This window comes from Triturus cristatus, chromosome 9 (genome assembly GCF_964204655.1).
Source record: "Triturus cristatus chromosome 9, aTriCri1.1, whole genome shotgun sequence".
Classification (NCBI taxonomy): Eukaryota; Metazoa; Chordata; class Amphibia; order Caudata; family Salamandridae; genus Triturus; species Triturus cristatus.
Window position 1 is genome coordinate 1,223,661,397 of NC_140592.1, and position 24,905 is coordinate 1,223,686,301.

At 45.0% G+C, this 24,905-nt stretch overlaps 1 protein-coding gene across 1 annotated transcript in view; it reads right to left on the bottom strand.

Moving 5' to 3' along the window:
* Positions 1-4,413: 4,413 nt before the first annotated feature.
* ERH (ERH mRNA splicing and mitosis factor) overlaps positions 4,414-24,905 on the bottom strand; it is a 36,827-nt gene continuing 16,335 nt past the window's right edge. Inside the window, exons 4-6 of the mRNA XM_085627910.1 lie at positions 12,487-12,574; positions 8,471-8,591; positions 4,414-4,940 (exon numbers count right to left, since the gene is read on the bottom strand). Coding sequence (XP_085484036.1) covers positions 4,838-4,940; positions 8,471-8,591; positions 12,487-12,574 — 312 coding nt within the window. The 3' untranslated portion in view covers positions 4,414-4,837. The remainder of the gene's footprint in view (positions 4,941-8,470; positions 8,592-12,486; positions 12,575-24,905) is intronic.

Below are 24,905 nucleotides of genomic sequence, written 5' to 3' on the forward strand. Positions count from 1 at the left end.
ACTATTATTGTTTGATACTTCTAAAACTGCAGATTCTCTAGAGGAAGAGTTAAAAAAAAAAAAATCCATTAGTTGCTCATTAACCAATTTTTCCAACATTTTAGCAGGGGGAAATGCGGCCTACATTTAGATAAGATGTAAGGCTCAGCTCTTGGTTCTCAACTGTGTAAGCAAAGCCAGCTTCCATTACTCCAGCATGAAAGCCATAGAGAGGCGCTAAGGATACCATTAATCGCGGATTAATAACTCCAATTGCTTTCTTAAAGACAGCCGGGGACACTCGTCTAAAAGGAGAACTAGATTGCAAGTAAAATAGCAAGTTCCGATTGGTGAAGGAAAATATTTCGAAAAACAGCCATATTAGGATTAAGAGGTGCAATGTCCTTGAATAGGCACTGAGAACTCTGTCCCATCAGGATTACAACGAAAGCCCATTTGAATAGTATTCATTTTCGCTCACCAAAAATTTGCAGCAAATGTTGCATAATGTTTGAGAAGGTAAAATCTCTCCAGGCAGCACTGGGTTGAAGAAATAATTCAACGTTTTTTTTTCCTCGTTTTTTTTTTTAAAGTTACTCGCAAGTTGAATTTGAGAGGTTCACACTTTCTTTCAAGCTTATACAAAAGCTTTTTAGCCAACGATACTGTAAACCATGGCGCAGGATTAACTACGATATTTCAACAAGGCTTAACTGCAGGAGCAATCTCATTGATTGCTCCCAAAATCCAATATTTAAATTTAAATCCTTGAATAAATCTTCAGGCGACTGAAATAACTATCACCTGTTATTTTACTCCATTTCCAAATAGCAAGTTTCCCACAGCATGTAGAACTAGTAGCTGGTGCACAATGATCTACTGAGATGTTAAAAGGAAGCAGAGGATGATCTGACCACACCTGATCTTCAGGTGTGCCAGAAAAGAGGACGATTGGTAAATATCAATCCAAGTGCGCAGCCAGCCACATATGTGGGGCCCGTAACCAATTGAGAGCGCTCAAGAACCGCAAACTTATAAATAAGGCTCTTACCATCCTGATTAAGGGAATCATTAATATGACAAATGAAGTTCCTAGCTCTGTGAAATCAAAACGCAACACATGGTGCACCAGAACATCTCCCAAAGAGCTCAAGACGTTAGAGCATGGGCCTGGCGGACGGTACACTAAAACTCAATAAAAAGAATACAAATGACTTAAAGCAAAAGCCAAAACTATATGCACCCTTTAAATGAACTACAACCTCTGTATACTGCAACTGTTCGTGAAAAACAATGCTAAGTGCCCACCTCTAATCTCCGATCTATCTTCGATCTATCAGTGGAGAACAGAATAACTGGACATGGAGGGCAGTGTCAAGGCCAATGAGGTCTATCCGAGGTATGATTGTTTATTGTACCAATGGGTTGATCATAAATGAGAGAGAAAAAAAAAAAACTAAAAAAGGTGATGGAAGTGCGCAATAGGAAACGGCAACCCTACACCTGGTTTTTAAAAGGCAGTCAATTGGAAAAGGTTAAAACCTATAGATATAGTGGTGTCCCTCTTTGACAAGGCCTCCTTCCTCAAACAGGAAGAGCAGAGGATGGGTAACTATTTACTTTTGGCATTCCGCACCTTGCAGAGATTTCTAGGAGGCCCCAACTATATGCTTAAAGTTAAATGTTTAAGGCTTCAGCCGCCTATCGCCTACGGGGGTGAGGCCTTACGAGGCAGAAATAAACCCACTCTAAACATTACAATTGCAAGAATATTCAGGTCTCTTTCGACAATCGCGAAACTACTCTCAGGCCCAGATAAGATTAGAATTTGGTTTCTTAAACCAAACAGTGGCAAGAAAAGGGGCCTAATTTAGAGTCTGGGAGAGAAATAATTCGCTGTTGAATAACCAGCAATGTCAAGCCTTGTGGTGTGAAATACAGTCGAATAGTTGCCTGCCTGGCCGTTCCCACACCAGGCAACTGACGACCTTACCAGTTTCTCCGCCAGTAGAGTAGAGGGAAAGTACATCGCCTGCAGTCATTTACAAAAAGCGGTAAATGGCGTTTTTGAAAAAACACTATCGTAAAAGATAGTGGTCTTCTCAGTTCTCATGTCTGGACAACCTTAGGCAAATACAAAGTTCCCAAGCCTCAGCCTAACTTGGAAGATGGGCGGGAACATACTTAAAAGGGCTCTTTGAGACACTGTTTAGGCTTCAACCCAGGCCTTCCTCATGCTGCACCATGGCTCAGGATTTCTAGCGACGTATGCTGCAGACTAAGGCTGGCAAGGAGGACATCATCCATAAAACATGCCTGTGCCCTGGTGTATTGCTCGAAAGGAGACTCAAGGCCTCCTTTTACCCTCCGTGACATACGAACATGCAGGCAGGTGGCAATTGCCTGCTTCACGGCATCAGACCCCAATTTAAAGGCTAATTTTACAGAAAAAAAATTAAAAACATGCTACAGCTAAGTTAGTTCCTTGACCAAGCTTTTATTCCACTCTTGATGCATGTTGGTGATTGACATCTTTCTGATGGGCAAACAGGCACGGTTGGTAACTCTGTTTAATAGTTACCTTGAAATAATCACCTCTGAGAAACACCTTAGGGAGTGCAGTAATGGCTTTTTACACTGAACCCTACTTGGTCAGTACATACCTGGTCTCAAGGCCATGTCTGTGTGGCCCTTTCACATTTACACTCATCTGCATTTTAATCTGCACTTAGCAGCACTTTACTCCTCTCTAGCTTCTGAGAGTGGCTTCTTCATACTAAATATGTATCTATAGCTCCATCTATACTTTAGTAGCACTCCACTCCGTCGATTCAAAGATACATCGGTGTAGTATTTGTGCGAATCGATTTGGCAGCCATTTATATATTTACGATCACTCTCAGCCTATTCCTTTTTTAGAAGATATATTTTAACTTGTATGAGCTGATTGATTTGTGTCCTAAGCCTTACATATTTACATTAAGTATGACAAATGTTTTCACAGCTGAGTTTACGCATAATTTAAACAAGGTTTTATGCTATTTGCACTTTATTGGACTTGTGTGTCTAAATAAAGTACGACACTAATACTGGACGGGAGAGCGGCTGCAATATCCAGATTAGACCAACTCTTAAGCCATGACTCAATCATCTCTAAGTGGCGAACAGAGAGCAAGTCCTAAATTTGCACATTGACGAGACCAGCATGTACGTTGCTCTGCAAAAGGCTTAGAGCAGCTTTCGTTAGCTACAAAAAATGATGAAAACGAGGAGGTAAAAACAGTGTGATATAAACTGCCCATTTCCAAGAAAATAACACAATTGCACACTTTCCTTTAAAGGCAGGGGATACGACCAGCAACTTTAGAAAGAATAAAAACTGCTGCAACAGGGGAAGCTTATTTAGAGTTTAATTCCTGGATGGTAGAGTAGGTGAGGAATACAAGATTTGTCGCTAAACTGGAGGGGGGGGGGGGGGGGGGGGAGATGGCGCAGGGCACATGTAGATGGGCTTGCCTTTGGTGCATCCGTGCTGCAAGTGTCCCCTGCTCTCCATGCCACTGGACTCAAGCTATCCTGGCTGATGAGGGGTAAAACCCCAAAACCGGTCCTAGTTTCCAGGCCAGGGAGGACCTGGCCTGGCAGTTCGAGCTAAGCTGTTCCCATTGGGCACAGGGTCAAGACTGATTTGCATATGGCTAGTTTCAAAGTGGAATGGCGAGCAAAAAAAACAAATTATATAGGCCAAGATCTCCATACTGGGGTGAATGTATGACATTGTTCTGCATTCTGTCCATCAATTGTTTTTTTTGCATCTATAAGCCCAGTCTTACACTTCAATCCCGCCTCCCTCGAAATAACGCCCGCCAACGAACCAAAGTGGAGTCTATAACATGACAATCGCACTGCTAGCCACTAAAAGACTTGCCGAAACAATAAAGATTTGAGGCACAACAAACAAGGACGTTAAAGCTAAAAAAATAGGCTGATAAATTCAGGTAGACTCAATGCAAAGTACGCAAAAGTCTTTGCTAATTTATGCTAAACAATAGAACTACATTGAAAACAGGAGATCTGTGTTGTAGGTACAAACTAAACACTAGGTGCCATGCCTTTAAAAAGCAAGGTCACATTTTATCAGTACAAGGACCACTGAAGTTCAGCAAAAGCAGCATCTTTTCTGTCTGCCACATGACGAGGATATTCAGATTTCGATGGCATCCCACAGGTTTGCTTCTCAGGCTGATCGGGTATAAAGTTGTACCATTGGGGTTTTAACTTACCAAGAGACTAGTAGTTTCTAGAAAAAGGATTGGGAGGCGACCAGAGGAGGTGGATGGCTTGGTTGGGTGGAGGGGGATGCTGTCAGGGAAGAAGGTGCATTCACGGTGTAATACCTTACAGTAATAAAAAAAATAAAAACACATGCATCTGTAAGGTTTTAAGCGAGTGTTTTTATTTTTTCCCCACAAAACATCTTCTGCAACAAGTTTCAAAAGGTGCACTCGGAGGATAACAAATTACAAAACAGACCCTTTATTCAGGCGTGAGGGCATAGAGGCAAGGTGTTGGCAAACCAAATAAAAGCCAGCTGCTCTGAATCCTCAGACAAACCTGGAACATGCTGCAACTTTAAACCCTTTTTTTACTTTTAAATATAGAAAGATAAAACGGAACAAAACATTCATTCATCACCCTCCCCTTAAAAAAAAAAAAAAAGTCAGTCGTGGGCGAGAACAAAATGGAAACTGTACTGCTATAATACAAAACTGGCTACTACACGCTGTACATACCGGCTCAACCTCCCACCCACAGCCTCCCTCCTCCCCATCGGACGCTAGTGGTGCAGTCCTCCACGTCATTTGCCCGCTTGTTGGGCCTGTCTGCGCAGGAGCACGTAGATCTTCTCTTTGATCCAGTCTTTGTTGTATGGTTGGTACGTCTGGGTGTCCGCGCGGTAACTGAAAGAGAAAGCGGAGGGTGCAGAGTTAGGCACCATGACATGAGGGAGGATTTGTACTCCACTACAGTCTTGCAATAAGGTTAGGCGCCTAGAAGTCAACCATTAAGTGGGAAGGTGATCCATCCAGGTATACACAGGTAACCAAAGAGGAAGGTGCAGAGCTGAAATGAGGGGCATGGGGGAGGGCATGCACACTCAGACTTTTACAAAAAGGTCAGGGGTCTAGTAGTCAACCATTCACTTCCAAGGGGTTCTATAGAGAGCACACTGCCAGGTACGTCTTCTTCCAGCCATCCAAGTTGAAAAAAGTAAATGAGACTTTTGTATGGTCTAGAAAGAATTTATGTCAGTTACTGCTGGAGAACACATGGTAGTATTAATGAAGAAATACAGCTGGGAGATCAAGAGGTTCAATCGCTGCAGGTCCACCCTGCCTCACACCAGAAAACAAAGGAGAACCGCCAACTTAGGCAACACATCACCCATCAGAAGCAGCATTCAGAGGGTGGCCTATGCAATAATCATCTAGGAAGACCCTGGTCCACGCCCTTGTCACGTCAAGACTGGACTACGGCAATGCCCTTTATCTGGGAGCCAATGCCACTAGCCGGCGGCGACTGCAGACAATTCAGAATGCTGCCGCTCGCCTGGTCCTCCGGCTGCCCAGAAGAGCCCCTTCAAAAAAATCCCTACGAACTCTGCATTGGCTGCCGATCAATGAGAGAATTGATTTCAAAGTCCTTTGCATTGGTCACAGGATCGTACATGGCAAGGGCCCGGCCTTCCTTCGGAACCTTCTTTGCCCCTATACGCCCACTCGACAACTCCGCTCGTTAGGAGCAGGCCTCCTCGCTGTCCCCAGACACAAGAAAGCCAGAATGGGAGGTAAATCCTTTCGTATTTTGGCGGCACATAAATGGAACTCTCTCCCCCTGAGCTTAAGAGTGGAAACTTCGGAGCTCATCTTCCGGAGAAAGCTCAAAACATTCCTCTTCCCTAAAGACTAACCCGTCTTGTCTGACTGACGGAGTAGATGGCTCTTCTGACAGCGCGGGGACACACTGTAAGTGTAACCATGCGCTTTACAAATTCAGAAATAATAATAATAATAATAATAATAAAATCATCAGGTACAACATTTCCTGCCTGCAATAGGCTCGGATGACCTAGCAGTCTAAAAAAAAAAAAGATATTTGCACAAAAAAAAAAAAAACAATGGGCCAATGTGCCCTCAAAACACTTTATAGCCTCTTCTGGTATGAGTGATTTTATTTTTTTGCAAAGTAGGGAGTCCTCTCAACAGAAGGGCATGCAGCTTCATGCAGCCCGAAGCATTCAGTCGTGTGCGACATCCCCTCCAGCCCACCCCAAAAAAAAAAAATCACAGCACTAATCAGTGCTTCCAGGTGGATAGCAACACCGAAATCCGCTACAGTCTTCTGGGCACTACAAGGTCACAATAATGCAGCCTCCTCGATAGCGGTGATATGCAGCAAGAAAAGGACAATTATGTAGAACCTTCCACGGCACTATTTCGCCTTCTTGTCACTTCGACACTAATTATCCGGGCAAAAGTTTAATCTGATTAGTAGCAGGTTAACCATTGGGCACAGTGAAAGGCAGTTAGTTAACCTATGCAAAGGATCGCGGCACCACGTGTGGCTTTTTCACAGCTTGAGCTAAAGCATTGAATGTTTAAATCTACAATGCGTGCAGCGGGTGGTTAATTATGGGGGACGTGCTTTAAAGCTATTCTACGGGGTACGTCAGGGGGGTAGATCACAATGGCTGTGGCATTATCCAATCGCGGATTGACGAACTAAACAATACGTACAGGGGCACGGACGGGTTAGCACACAAATATCGGTTTCTAACACATGCAGTGAGTGCTTACTTTTTTCATTTTTTAATTTAATACGCCTGTATTTTGGATGTACGATTTCAAGTACCTAGGTAAATGAGCACTGAATGAATCACGAAAACTATCAATACTTAAAATAACCAGATAATACGATTTCATTTGGCCACGATCTTACTCTTAAAAGAGCAGGAATGTAAGGCAACAGTGCCACCAAGTGGCCACCGTTCGACAGTACGTCTTGACAGTAAGCAAAGTATCATTACACAAACTGGTGTATATTGCAATGCCATTGTGGCCCGCCGAAGTCGGACCCACACCTACCCCACCGACCACACTAGGAACATAGACCCCATCATTCAGAAGTCCTAGATCAACGCCAAACCTCATGCTGCCACATACTCTGCATGTTACGTAAAATCTTTAAGTGGCTCCCACTGGACATCAGACGTACCATCACGCCAGCCCTAATCACAAACAGATTGGACTACAGCAACACTACGCTGGCATCCCAACCCATCTTCACAGGCTCCAAACCATCCAAAATGCTTCTGCCAGTCTTATCCTAGCGCCCCCCCCCCCCCCACGCTGAACCCATAGCACACCTCAGAGCGCTTCACTGGCTCCCTAGCCAGACGCTCTGCCAGTTCAAACTTCTCACGTGTTCACGTCACTACACAACACAGGACCCGCATAACCTCAATCACCAGCTTCACTTCCACCAACCCACGGACGCTGGAAGCATGGTCTTATGCACTTCCCACAACAAAGCTAGACCATTAAAAAAAATACCACCTGAACTCCTCTATGAAAGTACAGAACGAGTTTTACTAAAGTATGCTAGACAATGGTAAAAACACATTCGGCTGAAGTTAAAGGCGATAGCAGAATCTGAGAGCAGCAGAATCTGAGAGCAGCCAAAAATGTCCTGTACATTTACAGCAATGGCTGACCGGACACAGACATAGGCATGGAAAGTAGGGCTGCTGCAGCACTCAAAATAACCATGCAGAGGTTGAGGGTGAATGAAAAATAAAGATGCATTTGTATACGGTCTAATTTCTTGTCCCTTCAAAGACAGAGGTCAGATGTCAAGCTATGCCTTCTGACAAGCCGCTGCTTATTCTGTTTACATGGTGATTGGTCACTTTTCTTTCTGACTGCACAGTGAGAGAATTTTGTAAAGTGGACTATGAGACAATCTGGATAGCGTGGAAGGAAAGACTGTAGGATGATTTTTTTTTTTTTTTACACAGCTAAATGTATATATTTGTAAATTAACGGAAGTGTGATGGAAGCAGATGCTAACCGCATCAAGACACTTTACTTGATGTGCAAATTACATTCACTGAAACCAAATGTTCCCACGTAATCTTCATGTGCTACATGTCTGCGCAAATTTAGTGGCCATGTCAATGGAAAATGTGTAGTCTATAAATGGCAGTGCACTACCCTACCAAACGTTAGTAACATTTGCACCAGCGTACTCCAACCTGCACAACATATCATTCCTGCTGAACGAACGTGGCCCACGTGCTATACATGTTTTGTGTAATGCTTAGATTGTTCACAATCCATGACTTCAGCGATGCAACGCGGACTGCAGCACCCCTGTTCTAAATCCAGGCAGCCAAGCTAGGCCAGAGTTCTTGGATCGACAGGATACTTACACTAGACAGCTGAGATCAGCGAGGTCGTCGATGAAGTCGAACAGTTGACTGATGTCGTAGGTTATGGAGGGGCTGTTGGGGTTCATTCTCTTCAGATGCTCTTCATACATTTTGCAGACCCCTGCAGGGACAAAGGCAAACATTGCAGTAAACTACACGAAATGCAACAGAACATAATGCATCTGCACTCGCCGGTCTCACCCCAATACAGGCTGTATCAGCGGTCTCGTCTCGCTGCAGCCTTTCAATGAAAAGTAATCCCACCAGCAAGCGGGCCACTGCTGAATGGTCCCAAATCTCCAGGCCCAGTTTACTGAAACCAAGAGTGAACATGCAGTGTGGCGCAACCATCCTGCAGATGAAGCCACGACGTGCACCGTGGCCAGTATGTGGTCTTTCATGAAACACGACTTCAGTCTAGCTCTGTTGGGCCAATATCCACTGCTTCCAAACCAGAACCCCACTGAACAGGCTGCACCCCAGCATCAAACACAATGTATAAATTGGCATGAGTTCCAAGTGGTGCGGCGCCTCTGGCCATTCACCAAGTGTCACAAAACTATGGTGGAAAGAACTCTCCGAAATGCCTTCTTAGCCACTGACTGTCCTCGACGACCTGTACATGCGCATTTTACTACATGATGAGATCTTCGCTTAGAGTTGGAAGACCGTGTGGTAAAGTCACACCTAGGATCGCAGGGGTCTTGGCGAGAAGCAGAAGTTTAAGAAACATTCCAGAAATGTGTTTCCTCTTTATTGTATGTTGTACAAACCACAAGTAAACAGCTTCTAAGCAACCTCTCCACTTCCAAGCCCACGTCACGCAGATTGGATGCGGCAGGCTTAACACGGATCGGAGTAGGAACTGTTGGCACTGCATCTGCTGGAAAAACCAGGTTGTTCCAACACCAGGGACAACTCAGTTGCCCAAACCACACTACAGCGACGAGAAATTTACATGAGTGGTAGTGCACGAAAACAAACTATGGTGCGGCAACGTTAGCCAACGGTGCCGGTAACAAAAATAACCCTTACACACTTTCACGTTGCTATTCCGCATCAACTCAACACAAGCGTTACATTAAGACTTGCTTTAGGATACGGTGCGAACTATTCTAATGTGCCAGTTTCTTCAGAATTAGCTCCTAATACATTCGAATATCATGACGTTATGACATCTTTTACAAGAATGTCTGGACACGTGAAACAATGCCAGGAAAATCGCAAACTAGAAAACAAAATGCACCAACGGTTACCATATGGTCCTTGGAGGAAATTCAGGCCCCTTAAAAAGACCAGAAACCTCTGAGCTAATCAAAGGCGGAATCTGGATGACCACCGACCCAGGTTCCTCCCACAAATGTCTGGAACATCTGTATCCACTTTAAAATAAAAATAATCTAAACACCCTAGATCACCGAGACTAGGAAAAAAGAATACGCGGAACGGGTATTGTACAAAATCCTAGCAAATATCAAGACTGCACCCCATCACTCAAAGACTGCAAGAAACCCCCACCGCTTGAAAGGACACTAAAAACATCGATGACGCATGCCTAGACTTAGTAGCAAAACCATGCGCTCATTTCACAGCACAGAATGAGTTGACAGCACCATCGTTTAGTGAGTGTCAGCTCTAGCTCCGTCAGTCCCCACCCCCCCTACTGCCACCCCCCCCCCCAAAAAAAACCCATCAAACTTCTATTTAGGACGCTCTCTTTCACTCCTTTCAATGCGATGGACGGCACTGTAATCAAACTTCAAAAACACTAATGCCTGCAGTGCACAATATAGACAATGTGTCGTTAATTGACCAATCAATGAAGACTAATATCCATGAGTAGACCAGTGATGGAAAAGTTTCAGAATTTGTTAAATCTTTCCTCACAAAGTAGAGCTGTCTACAATGACGAGGCCAACGAATGCTTAATTATCAATCTCCAAAGAGGCTCTATGAGGGGCTAGCTCGCCTATGCAAAAACTATTGCTTTACCAAGGTCTTCTAGCCATGTTGTACCGCTGGGTGCCAGGGCGGCATGGCTAAAAGTTTAAACGCCATGAGCCAGCCAGCGCTTTTAAAAAATAGAACTTGACTTTTAGCCATGCTGCAGACACGCTGCTGGCCAAAACTCAATGCAAAAGGAAACGGTAAATTATAAAGCGCAAGACAAGATAGTCTGTTGCAGTGTTAACGCCACTATTTTATCACTTTATCACCTATTGATACAAATGGGGTGCGCAATTTAGAATTGGGGCAAATTGCACATGTGTAAATTACCCCACAGTAGAAATACACAGCAGGCGCACATTATCCACTGTTAATTCGATGTGTTGGTTTAAGTGCAACCAAATCTCACACAACAAAATAGACATGGGGGAAGTACCACATTTGTGAATGTTTGGTACAAATAACTCACAATTTCTTTTATTAATCAACAAGGAACACGCGCCTTTTCTGAATCATAAGCAAGCGAACTTAATGTAGCAGGATCAAACACCTTTCACTGTGGACGAGTACTATGCAAACGGGCCTGTGGATGGAGATTAAACTGTTAAAATCCACTTCCTCACTTTATGTAGTGGAGTTTGCATATATACCAACAGTACGCACAGTCCAAGCCCTCAGACGCCTCACACTGAACTCCTCATATTAGTACGCCTAGTACTCTGTGTACTGGCACCTCCCCACAGAGCTTCCAAGTCTCCCAGGTCGCTCCACGAGTACCTCACACGGACCACTGTTTAACTTTGCATTCTGGAATATGTAGTCCTGCTAATGTTCTAAAATCCAGACCAAGCTCCAGAATCCAAAACAGAAATCTGAGCCACTCACCATGGACCAGGAAACATGGGAGCTCTGTACTCTTAAGTTCTGAAGACTCCTATCAATCGCAGCATAAATTCTACAATGAAACTCACACCTAAGCACTTCTGAATGTGTACAGGCTTCCATCGGGTCTCGTACAAGTCATTATCACAATGGACTTGTAAAATGGCAACTAGTCTGCTTCATAGTCAAAGAAGGTACAACTTCGGTTGGTCGATTTAACCCCCCACCCCCACCCACCCCTTTTGTCAGCTTGTTCAGGAAGTTTCCAGAGAGGTGTCTTAATATGTTGGGCACATAGCCAAACAAATATTTGTGATCTGTGGCGCGTCATCAAAAAGTAAACCTGGCTCGTTTATTACACTTTCTTTTTAAACTTGTATTGGCAGTTTGTGGTTACATTACCAGTATCCGGAATAGCAATCAAAAGAGGAGGTATGAACAAATAAAAAATAGTCTTGAGGAGCTATTGGCTGTGGGACTATTGGGCAGCCCGTGAACAATGTTTACTTTATATCACATCAGACACCGAAGCCACATTAATTTGCACCATTTGCCAATTTTTTTTGGTTTCTTTCTCAGGAGAGGGGCTCACCCTGGACCACAGGTTTGTCCATTGAACTGGTTCACATCACTCGCTATATAAAAGTCATGCCCAACATTTACACCTCACCACTTTCAAATGTCACCAGCCAGCACTGCACTTGGATGCAACAGCACCTAAAATCTTAAAATTTAAGTCCAACAGCCGAGTATTCATCTACATACGGGCAAAACAGTGGAAGTCTCAGCCCATCTAAATCACACCAGATTCAATACTCTTCAAGAAGTCTAAAGGACATCTGCCTAGATGAAAACTATGGCTAAAACCGAAGTCACAAACTACGCAGCATCACCTCCATCGACCATGTTTATAACCCCCTTCAGGCCCTTGTTTGATTAGCTCACTTAGCCTAAAAATAGTTTAAGAATAGGTAAAGCAAAAAAATAAGCAAGTGGGCATGCTGCGTTCAAATAAAGTAGAATAGAGTCTTCTGGGTTCAAATTTTGAAACATGGGTTCCGGGATATCAAAAGGGTAAGGTTTAACCCATTCTTTGTCTAGGGGAAAATGCTCCTGCAGCCTCAACGGTTTCAAATAGAAACCACAATTTATTATTACAATTCTTACAGCCTCAGGAAAGCACATACCTTCCATGCACTCGTTGACCGATTCATAGTCTGCATATGTTCTTCCTTCTGGCCTCTTGGTGGGCTGAACGAGCAGAATTGTGTGAGACTGCGAAAAGAAAAGCAAGTGATTACACTTCAGCAGATCCAATGGTCTGAACACATGAAAATAGTACAGTAAAGGCGCCCAAAAAAGGTACACTCAAAAGGGACAAAGCACGTTGGGGGAAATTCCATGTTATTATCAGAGGCAGTCCTAACACCATTACGCAGAACTTTCAGTGCACAATCAACACTTCCTCTAAAGACCAGCCATTATCGTGGTAGTTTTAGAGCAATTTGAGTGAGGCCCTTGTCAATGTAGATCAAGATCCACCTTCCCATATGGAGTAGGAGATACTTCCTTATCCAATCTACCACCAGCCCTTGTTAAGTCCCACAAGATACGCTGCTGCTAGTGCTCACTGACATCTATCCCACACGACCACATGCTCTCAGGCACCCATACCCAACAATAAAGAAAGCTGAAAAGGACCATAGGCGCTGGAAAGTACTGTTCACAGGACATACATGATATAGGCAAGTTGCTTGGTTGCTCTAGGGCAAGGTGTACCACATGTTCAAAGAGGAACTGAGCAGGGCACAGCTTAGCAGGGCTCTGCAGCTGAAGAGAGTGGAACCATGGGGGCAGACACCAATGTGCCCAACACTGCATATCTAGCGAGGTAAAACAATCCATCTTTGTGTGATATCCAACCAAGGACATTGTGGTTAGCCCTCCAGAAAGTTTCAAAAGAGCACTTAAGGATTCCTGAATGGAGAAGAGCAGCAGTGGCCATGTAATGTGACCAAGCTGCACTGAAAGCCAACTATACCTTCCTTATGGGAGACAGAAATGGACAACGAGCCAAATCAGTAAAGTTCAAGCTAGGTTATAGAGCTCATAAGAGACTGCACGTGGTTGGGGATAACTCAAGCCAACATATATTAATGTAAAGGTTGAGATAAATAACTGTGAATAAGCAGAAAGGGGGTTAAATGCTAAGCCATCAACGAAATGGCAAGTAATCCAGTAATGTTACACCACCCCTCCCCAGAAAGGCAGATCTCCCGCAAACTAAGCTCGACACCCCGTGGGAAATTGAACTTTCTCCTCAGCCTCTGGGAATAAGGGCTATACAACTCGGCGCTCATTTTGGATGGACTTGCCAAGAGGGAGATGATCATGCGGTGATCTCAGGACCAGGTTCTCATCAACTTACTTTATGAAGGGTGGCTAGAGGGGCAGACCTCTTTACTTGCATTAAAGGAGCAGGTGCAGTTTTCCCTGGCTCTGGAACCCCCTTAAACTGCCTGAAGGGTGGTACAAAGGAAATGCCTCATCTTGCAGTTTCTGCTGCGGATGACCCTCTCAGCTAATAAGCTGCCTGTATTTGGGACAGCCCTAAGGACTAAATACTCAATTCCCATCTGCATGTGCTCCAAGAGTGCCCAGGAGTGAAAGGGAATTGTTGTCTGTGTTAAGAGTAGCAAGAAATGATACCAGGTCACTCTTCACAGGGAAGAGATTAATGTTTCTGTTCACAGCTCAAGTTAGTCATATCATACCTTACACCCCCACGCTTTAGGTAGATCAGCTAATCCATGTTCCTATAAAAACAAAAGTTGAACGTAGTTCTGCACCATGATCAAACCAACATTGGCAAAGCCGAAAAGACGGACACTTGCTGCTTATTTTTTAAAGCAAAAAGGGATATACTTTTTGTAACGGCAGAACTGTAAAAGACTGTATATAAAACCAGCATACAGAGACTTGCTGCGCACTCCCCTTTGAGATAACCCGATCCATAAATGATCCACATATGGAAACAAACGTAGTTTTTCTTCGAAGGTTTAACCCCTTCGCTGCGGCGGAAATTCCGCCGCAGCGCTGGGGGGTGCGGGGGGGCAGCGCGGTGCTCATGACGGAGCCACTCCGTCATGAGCCACGGTTGGGCTGTGCTCATGACGGAGTGGTTCCGTCATGACTCCGCCCACGGCGCTAATCGCCCGCACAGGCGGGGAATTAGCGCCGCGTGGGCGTCGCGGCCTCCAACGGCCGCAGCATGACGGAACCACTCCGTCATGAGCACAACACCGCGGCTCATGACGGCGTGGTTCAGTCATGAGCACGGAACGAGTTAAGTGTGGATCTTTCAATGATGTGTTCAGAAAAACTAGACTTTTGCTCTCTTGTGCATTTCAGGCATCACAGCGCCTTGTTCAGGGATAATTAGCAAAACTAATGCAACATTAATCAAGGAAAACCGGAAACAGACAAACAAAATAAAACGTGTATAGCAACTGCCATCACAAGTACTGATTGCATTACCACTTATACCTTCGAGCCTTTGTTTCCATATGTAGATCCATTAAGGATAGGGGTATCCAGAGGTGAGTGTGCAGCAAGTCTGTAAGCCAGTTGGAAACACAGCATCTTTTACAGTTGCGTACTAGTGTTCACAGGCATGGAATACTTTTGCTGCAGTCCCAGAATTATTGAAAAACTTTACCTAGAGTAAAATAGTTTCATTTTGGGTTCCATTGGGAAACACTTTGTAAAAGCACACAAGGAACCACCAGTACACGGCACCGATGGTGTCTACTCATTGTATGGTTTCAAGAGCCAAATGCGGTCTGCAGTCAGGGACGCCAATGACTTGAGAATGCGTTTGCCCTATGCCGTGGCGACCGGCAGCAAAATGTGAATGATACTGCGACAGACCAATGGACGAGGGCCGGATGGAAGCCAATTCAAGAATGTGTAGTATACCTATTTTTATTTATAACAAAAGGTCCTCGCTATTGCCAAAACTAAAAGGGCACTGCCCAGATCGTAAGCCAGGAGTTTTCAGAACCTTTTCGTGATAAGCTACATATGTTCAGTGGCATTTCTCCTGAGCTACTAATATTAAAGACGTAAGAGGAACCACATAAAAATGGCCACAAATGCATGATTCCCAGCAGCGATTCAGGATTGCCAGGAGTAATATAAAAAAAAAAAAAAGGTTTTACTACTGGAATGTCTGCATATGGGTAAAACATGACCGCTATAGCTGCAATACCCCTTCCACCAAGCTGCTAATCTTAGTAATAAATCTTCCAAAAACCATTTGATTTTCATCACTCAAATGCTAGAATTAAATATATTTCGGAAATGCAACCATTTCCCCACAAAACTCAACTTATGATTTCTAAAAATGCAGTTTCGTCTCGAATACACATTTTTCAATACAGGTATACAAACATATTAGCTCCACCGAGGAAAAGCTGATAATTTAGTTCTCTGGGATGCACAAAGGAGAGCTACCAAAGGCAGCTGGAGATCTACCAGTAGCTCACGACAGTCGCTGGAGAAGCCTGCATAAACCAACTGCAGAACGCATAGATTGCAGTAGGTTTCAGCAGGACCACACATCATTTACCAATACAAAATATTAGCATTCAGCGGGGGTTTTCAACTTAAGATTCTAACAGTGTGGTGAGTTGAAGATAATTTTCACTTTGATGGGAAATTTGGCTGACATGCGCTACAATTTACCAGGTTCTTTCCAGCAGCCCCACAACTGCCATGGCTAGGTTTGGAATCCAATGAAGAGGAGAAGTCTAACTGATAAGAAATTGACTTAATTGTAAGATGTTGCTATAGATACCGCAGCTCATTACGAGGACCTTTGCTTCCTAAGAAGGGGGAGGAGAGGGGTATGTCCTCCTTGCCAGCAAAAGCTTTGCTTGCCCAGTACTTGTGTTGGTCAAAATATGGTTTTAAGATCAGTTCAACACCAAACGGATTGCCAAGAGCTGACATAACGGAAGTTCAAGACTGTCGTTTTGGCAACAGCCTCATCATATCCTTGGCAGAGATCTCATCCCTACACTATTCAGAAAGGGAGCACGAATATCTGCAAAAATCCACAAAAGTAATGAAGGGGTCAAAAATGTTGCAGACAGAAGAAACTGAACAAAATAAATATTCAGCAAATAAAACATTTCATAAAAGCATTATCTGAAAAACACCTGAGCCCCTCCTGGAAACGCCAACCACCGATTGGATCTGAAATCATGAATTAATTTACTAAGCAAGCGCTCCAATAAACAGCTTTGAAAACAGTGATCCAATTCGAATGCATGCCTAGAAATGGTGCACTTATAAGCTCTCACTTGACAGATGTCGGTCGCACTACAGAAAACTCCGATTCAGTGTGCCCACTGCTTTTAGCAAGCATGCCACGTCCCCTGTGAGCCCAAGTCAGAGCCTAGTACAGATAAATACTTCCATGCACTTTTATTTCGCTGCATGTTTGTGTACCCAAAAAATCCTGTGAGCAAAACAAAGGTACAGCAAATGAGAACAATCCCTACTGGTAACAATTTGAGAACAAAATCACCAGCTACATAGCAATACAAATCAAAAAAGCATTTGCAATGCAATAGGTCTCGCATTTACGCGAGTTAGAGCTATTGACATTGCAAATAATGCCTTTTATATTTGTTTTCGTTTTAAAAACATAAATAAAAGGCATTGTCATTTACAATGCAAATAGCTTTAACTTGTGTAACTGCGAGACCTATTGCATTGCAAATGCTTGTTTTTCTTGTAGCACTCCGGTCAACTGTGTACTTTCTTGCTCCCTCCCTCGTGTACTGCTTTCACATTGAAATCCCCTGGCCCTGCATGGTGTGTGTTTCTGGCCCCTCCCCCTCCACTACCATGAAATTCCAAATATAAAAGAAAAGCTCATCTGTTGCTTCTCTTACAGCCCCCAGATTTCTTGCTTTATTTTTTTTAAACTTTCACCCATAACCCCACCCAGCTACACCATTGCTCCCTCCTCAAAATCATATTCTTGCTTCCAAAAGCTCCCCCCCGCAGCTCGCTCCGTCACTCCCCGCCTGCACCACCATTGCTCCTCCTTGCATCTCGTTTTAATTTTTAAAACTCCTCACTCGCTGCTCACTCCATCCCATCCCCTGACCCAGCCCACTGTTGTCATCTACCCTCCTCATTTTTGTTTAATTTAAAAAATATTTTGTTGAAGTGCAGTTGCAATTTTCTGCCGAGCCACTTCATTCTCAAAAAATGCAACTACTGTACAATACAAAGACTTAGGGCCTCATGTAGGTAGCCAAATACCGGTCGGTAACGGCCGATTTTCGGTAAATATGCCGTTACCGACCGGTATTCAGACAAGTGAGATGTAGGAGTCCAAAAACGACTTTTCGGTAAATATGAGGCGGTAAATACCGAATCATATTTACCGAATTCTAAAATACCGATTCATATTTACCGAAGACATAATTAACGAATCGGTAAACATGAAGTGGTAAATATGAAGTAGTAAAATCTAAAATGACATGTAGGAGCACTCGGTAATTAAGAAATCCAGTAAAATCGGTAAATAAGAGTCGGTAATTAACACGGATTGAAAGCAGGTGGTAACCATCAACAATGCATATAATCAAACCCAAAATGCAACAGCGTGGACAACATGGCCGCTATGTACGTCATTGCAAGGCGCCTACGTCTACAGGCAGCAGGACTGAGGGTGTGGCGACGGGAGGAACAAATCTACAGACAGCGCATCACACTATTCCAGCTGACTGATGCAGAGATACATGAGAGGTACAGGCTAGACCCCGAAACCATCATGGACTTAATCAGGGACCTACACCCACTCCTGGACCATCCAATAAGAAGGGCGCACGCCATACCCCCACATGTGCAGGTGCTCTGCAGCCTACATCTGTTGGCATCCGGCAGTTATCAGGTGGTGATAGCTGCGGTGGGTGGGGTATCCCAGAGTTGCCTGTCACGTTTCTTCATGAAGTTCCTGGATGCCATGATGCAGAGAATGCACCACTACATAAGCTTCCCGAACACACAGGCTGCACTGCAGAAAACAAAAACTGACTTTTATCACATGGCACAGTTCCCCCATGTCATCGGCTGTATTGATGGTACACACATCCCAATCTGTCCTCCAGCTGATACAGAGCACATCTACAGGAACAGGAAGTCCACCCACTCCATCAATGTGCAGGTGATCTGTGATGCAGGGAACATCATCACAGATATAGTTGCAAAGTTTCCGGGGAGCACCCACGACTTACATCTTCCAGAATAGTGGGATCTACACACGACTGAGTGCCGGAGAATTCGGAGAGGGATACCTGCTAGGTAAGTAACAGTGACGCCCCTTGAAACCTGCAAATCATAGTGTATAGAGGCTTGTTACTGATGGTTCCCTTTTACTCATCCAGGCGACAGTGCATATGCATGCCGGTCATTCATCCTCACTCCCTACCTACACCCAGCAACCCAGAGTGAGAGACGATACAACGTGGCACACAAAACAACACGCAATGTGGTGGAGCGCACGTTTGGACTACTGAAGAGCAGGTTCCGCTGCCTCCACAAGAGCGGAGGCGCACGCCAGTACAAACCCATCACCTGCTGCAAGATTATTGCCACTTGTGCAATGCTGCACAACCTTGCCACGAAAAAAGGTACAGATGTGGAACTGACATATTTTGAGGACAACGAGGATGAGTCAGGCCAGCCAGAGGGCAACGCAGCTAGAGTGCCAACTGCAATCGATGGGAGAGAGAGACGGGCAGTGATCACATGCAACTATTTCTGAGTAAGTAAGGGGACACAGCGAGTTGTGAGAAGTCCTGACGTAGTTTTAATGTGGCACCACGCCATGAACACATGAACAGGCCAATCTGGCAATATACCATCTATACAAGGAGTATGTCCAGGGTTACGTCACCCAATGGGAAGTGGCTAAGCAGGGCCACATCAATGTTTGCGCATACGCGCTGCAGTGGTGGATTGCACGGCCTGTGCATCCTCACTAGAGCCAACCCCAAGCCGCCTGCTGCTCCTGCGTGCTTCTGGGACGGGGGGTGTGATGCTGCTGCTGGTGTCGATGCTCTCCGCAGCATCCCCTGCAGCAGTTGTCGACGCCTGACTAGTCAATAGCACCCCTAGTGCACTTGTCACCTGCACCATCCCCCGAGACAGGTCGCTGCAGCACTGTGTTAGGCCCTCCTGCATCGTCACAGAGCGCCGGCACAGCAGAGAAGTCGCAGTTGCCAGACGGTTGAGTGCCCTGCTGGTGGTGTCCCGTCTCTGGCGTTCCCGGCGCCGTGCTTCGATGTCAGCATCTAATTTGCTGCACAACTGCTGGATTGACTGGGACATGTCCCGAATGCCCGCAGCCATGCCGCTAATGTTAGTGTCCATGTTGACTAATGTTGTCTTCATCACCCGCATGTGCCTCTGGACTGACATGACTGCCTTTGATTGCAGGCGCTGTTGCTTCAACATTTGGCCCTCGAGACCCAAGAAGACACCATGGCCGTCAGTGGGTGCTGGTGGACTCAGGACACGCGACCTGCGGCGCCCTCTTGCTTCCGTCTGTGCTGCCTGTGAGGTGTGGGGCACAGTGGCATGGCTCCCTTCCTGGGGCCCGGTGCGGTCTTCTGGGCCCATGCTGTCGTCTGACGAGGTGTCTAAGGCTCGTAGCCTGGCTGCTGGACGCCTCCTCATTCTCACACCTGCAAGCGGAGATGTGGCCGGTGAATCGAACATGAGTGGCGATGCTGGCTCTGGTGGTGGTGATGCTGGCTCTCGGTGAGGTGATGCTGGCTCTGTGTGCGGCGAGGCTGGCTGTGTTGGTGGTGCGGCTGACAGTGGGCCTGCTCCCTGGTCTGCACTTGTGCTGGCTAGAGGTGATATATGTGGCCGGTGTGCCGTCTCTCCTGCAGCATGCCCTGTCCTGCATGATGTCACATCTGTGGACAGAAATACAACATTGGCTCAGTGTCCCCGAAGGGCTGCATTGCAAGCGTCACAATAAATCATTTCACATTCCAATATGTCCCCTGTCTCCTTGTGCCTCGAGTGCGTGACATGCCTTGTTGCCCTGTAACATTTACGTCATGGTTAGTGTTGCCCTGACTACATCTCCCGGAATGCATTGCCTGTCTGCACTGACACGTGTGGACTGCAGTGTGATTCTCGTTTCACAATGGGGGATGTGGGATAGGGGTAGGGGGGGCAACATTGCTGTGCTTTCGTCTTACCTTGGTGTGTTGCGGCTCTGGCAGAGCTGTCGGCGTCCCCAAGACCCACGACGCTCTCTTGCTCGATTGTGGCCGCCACCAGCTCCTCCAGTTCGGTGAGGGCAGGTGCCCTGTTGGTTCCACCTCCGGTCTGGCTGGCCTCCTTCTGGATGTCGCCCATCTTCCTCTTGGTTACAATCCTGAGGTCATACCAGCGCTTTTTGAGGACCTCAATGTCCCTGTGGGTCACTCCCACAGCATTGACCTGCGCCTGGATGGCCAGCCATATGTTGCGCTTTTCAGCCTCAGGCACTTGCAGGGATTGCCTTCCAAACAGCTTCTGGTGCTGCTTCACCACCTCCTCCACCAGCACCTGGAGTTCCTTGGGGCTAAATTTCAGCTTCCTCCTCCTTTCCCCTCCGTCTTTCTGTGTTCTCTGGCTGGACATGCTGTTCGTTTACCCGCTCGCACATGCAACGGCTCCCTGCCTCTCCTCTGCACTCCAAGCCTCTCCAGGGTCGGCTGATTATGTACACCTGCCTGGGTGTGGCCACTTCGGCTAATGATGTACACCTGCCTGGGTGTGGGCACTTCCTGGTTGGGTGGGCTGTCGTTGCACTGGATTGGCTGTTTCGTCAAGTCATGTGATTTGATTTACCGAATCCGTACATACCGATTCGGTATTTACCGATTCGGTAAATACCACCTCGGTATTTACCGATTCGGTGAATTCCGATTCGTATTTACCGACTGTTACCGAATCGGTAACTGTTACCGAATTTTTACCTACATATAACTTACCGATTCTAATTTACCGATTCGGTACGGCTCGGTATTTACGAACCGGTAAAATTTATTTACCTACATGAGGCCCTTAGTGTCCTAATGCGTGGAGTCACTTGGTATCAATACTCTACACGACATTCATTTTGGAGCATACAAGTCACTGAATCAATGCAATACAACGTTGAGCATCCCTCTATAGATAGGACTATGCAATCAGCTTCATAAATCCGAGGTATGGTCAGGTCATATATTAAAACTTGAAATATACTCTTAAAATTGTCAGAAAGGAAACTGGGCCAGCTAACTTGTTAGAATATTCATTTCAATAGTGCATGCGACATCAACAAGTGTGTCTTATAAAGGACACGTTGCAGAAACAGAAATACTGCTTACCGTGTAAGGTAGGTGCTCTATAAAAGCGGTTCTATTTCATTTGTTTCGTTAAAAGCAAATAGGTTCACGCCCAAGAGAGCTGTGAATCTCTTAAAACACCGGACTGAGTAACTGGAGAACGGATCAATCCATTGCGGAACGTAACAGGTGAAACACAGTCATAAAGGTCATCGAATCTGTACGGGAAGGGGAGAGAGGGACGTCACAGGTCATGGTTCTTCAGTCCTTGGCCCTGCTGCAAACAGTGGCAGGCAGAGTGCCAATTATAACGAGTTGTACTTAAGTGGACGCCGGCATACTGTGTAATTGCGTGAGATCACCACCTCACTTCACAAAGGCCTCAGTGTAGGCTGGCATACGAAAGGACTTTCAGTGCCCGTCAATTAGCAATAAACCAATGGCCTCCAAAGGTGTAGAATCAAACGCTGGTCAAAAACGGGTGAACCATTCATCCATCACGCCTACAATTAAAAAAATTAACAATCCCGCGAGTGATGCGCGCGCCACAGTGGCACGTGCTTTAAATCATCGTGCACATGTCTGGGCACAATTGAAACCACATGGCGTATTGGTGTATTACGTGCACCAAGAGCGTAATAGACACCAATAGGCCGTGGGCGGAGCAACACGCCCGCCTTTGGCCAATTGCAAGCAATCTTTTATAAAAGTACGCACGCAAAGGCCAATGGGGTAGCACAAAACGAATCGCACACGCACGAGCATGTGCGATTCCAGGGTCCATTTCTGAACCCTGGACAACAGGACTCTTGCCTGCGCGAGCACTGCTGTGCAGTGCAACGGAGGTCGCGAGACCTAAAAAGGGCCTCCGCTCATCCCTGAACATGTACACCTTATGCTTGATGACTATCCAGAGTAAGAAGCACAGAAGCTCATTTCCAACCAGACAAGGAGAATCTATCAAATACGGTCTACCTTTACTAGTATGAAAATAATTGTTTGCAAGTGACTAATTTAAATATGCAGATGAACAGACCACCTCCATTACTTACGAGACAAATCGAAAACATGAAAAAGCAGAAAAGCCTCAGCTCTCCCCAAAACAATCTGCGACAGGCTGTAAACTGGCGGCAACATTGACAGCTCATTTCAGAGCATAGGCACCAAGAAGCAGAGGGCTCTGTTACCACAACACACCTAGTCAATGTGAGAAACTTGGGAACAAGTCCTGCAAGCTGTAGCTTAGAATCCTAACTGGAACAAAGTCTGAGCAAAAAGTGGCTCGACTCAATCAACTGGGAAGGCCAAACACCAGTCTCTGAGCCATGTTTTGGACATACTGAAGTCTCTAATCCTAGCTCCCGGTAGTCCTAGATCAGGAGTCTCCAACAACAGAGGTGTGTAATTTAATACAAGATCTACCCTGTCCATGGGACAGGTTTCTTCATAAATCTTCTTGTCCTGTAACAAAATCCATTTGTCTCTTTGGTACCATGTAGTGCAGATGAGAGCAACAATCTTTTTGTATAATTGCCTCTCTGATTATACTATAGCTCATACCGCAGTAGAGTTTGAATACTAGCAATTCCCTCGTTTTGCCACCTTTCCGTGGATCTACATACCTGGGCGGTAGGTAGCGGTACACACTAGTTCCAAGCGGTTGGAATGCCTTGCAGTCTGTGCAAACCTTCTATATACTGCACATTTTATGAGTCTTCATCAGCTAGTCTAATTTTTTTCCATACAGAGAAAGGTTCAGAAACAAAAAAGAAATTCAGGGTTGAGGGGAAAAAAAAGTGGTTGGTGGAGATCTGAATTAGTTACTGCTCAACAGATTTTTGCATTAGCAAATCTACACATGCGTATTTGCTTGTGCTAAAATGCAGTTCAAATGTGTTCTGGAGAAAGATTTCCTAACCTAATTCTGTAAATTCTTGTGAATTCATGAAAGCCATAAATCTGCATTAATGCAAGGAGACACCACGAGTGCATGCTTGTGACTTCTTCACAAATTGGGCCCCTATTTAAGTCTGGCGTAAACCAAGCCAGTTTATTTATTAAAACTTTAACTCTCTCTATTTACCGGCTGGCTTCTCCGAGTGACAGCATTCTGCTCGTTCACAAGGAGCATGCATATCAGCAGCAAAGTTTTGTTCAGTACCAGGAATTACTGTGGCAATGTATGATTTGAGACAAAATATTTTTGCTTCTGCCAACGTTTGTTATAACGATGAGGGCCCGGCAGCTCCCACAACAAAAGACAAGCCATGCATTGACAAAACCAAAAGCCTGACCACCAATTTCATATTCACTGGCTTTGCCGATGCGGTTGGTTTCCTGAAACTTTGTTGAACCTGGTTACACTGATTTTCACTTATAAATATTATTTGGAAACGCTAGCACACAGTAACACTTTACTAAATGGTCCTTCAAAGAAACAGTACCTACAATTTCACAGTAGTTTATAAAAAAAATGTCTTTCCTCAGTTGTATTTTTTTTAATGAACATTTTATTTTGAAAGCAAATAATCCTCAATCTTGCTTTCAAGCTTTTACATATGATTGCATCTAATCAGAGTACACCCTGGAAGCATTATACATAGCCTCAGCCTTAGACTGTCAAACTTTGCAAACGTGTGTACACATTTTTATACAGGAACCACTGTCAGAAGTGCTGTCTGAACTTAGAACACTTCCTTAAAGCGTTCATCAAAATAATAAAGGCTCTGTATTAATGAACCATAAATACAAGTTTGAACAGCATTAACATAAGGACACAAATATTACCTTAAATGCCCCGATCAATAAAGCGGCGCTGTAATCTGGAAGCCGAAGGGTTTGTGCTGTAGGGGTTTGGGCCTACTTGTCCCAAGGACAAACTAAACATGAAAATGTATTGTCCTTGCCCCCCAAACATTATGTCCTCTGCATCGGGCTATAGGATTTCCACACCCCTGAACAAGTAGCGCATGACCTACCAGTAGGCCTCCAGGTGCCTGTAAGTATCTCTTCAGGGTGCAGACCAGCCTATTACAGAAGAGTCTGCTTGGTTGAATCATATGTTTACCAAAAGTACAAAAGCAAGTATCCAACACAAAAATGTGTGCATTTGCATAACACATCTGGGGTCCAGAATTTAGGAAGCCAAGAATTCTGCCAAAGAACTGTTTAAAATCTTGGAAGACTTCACTAAT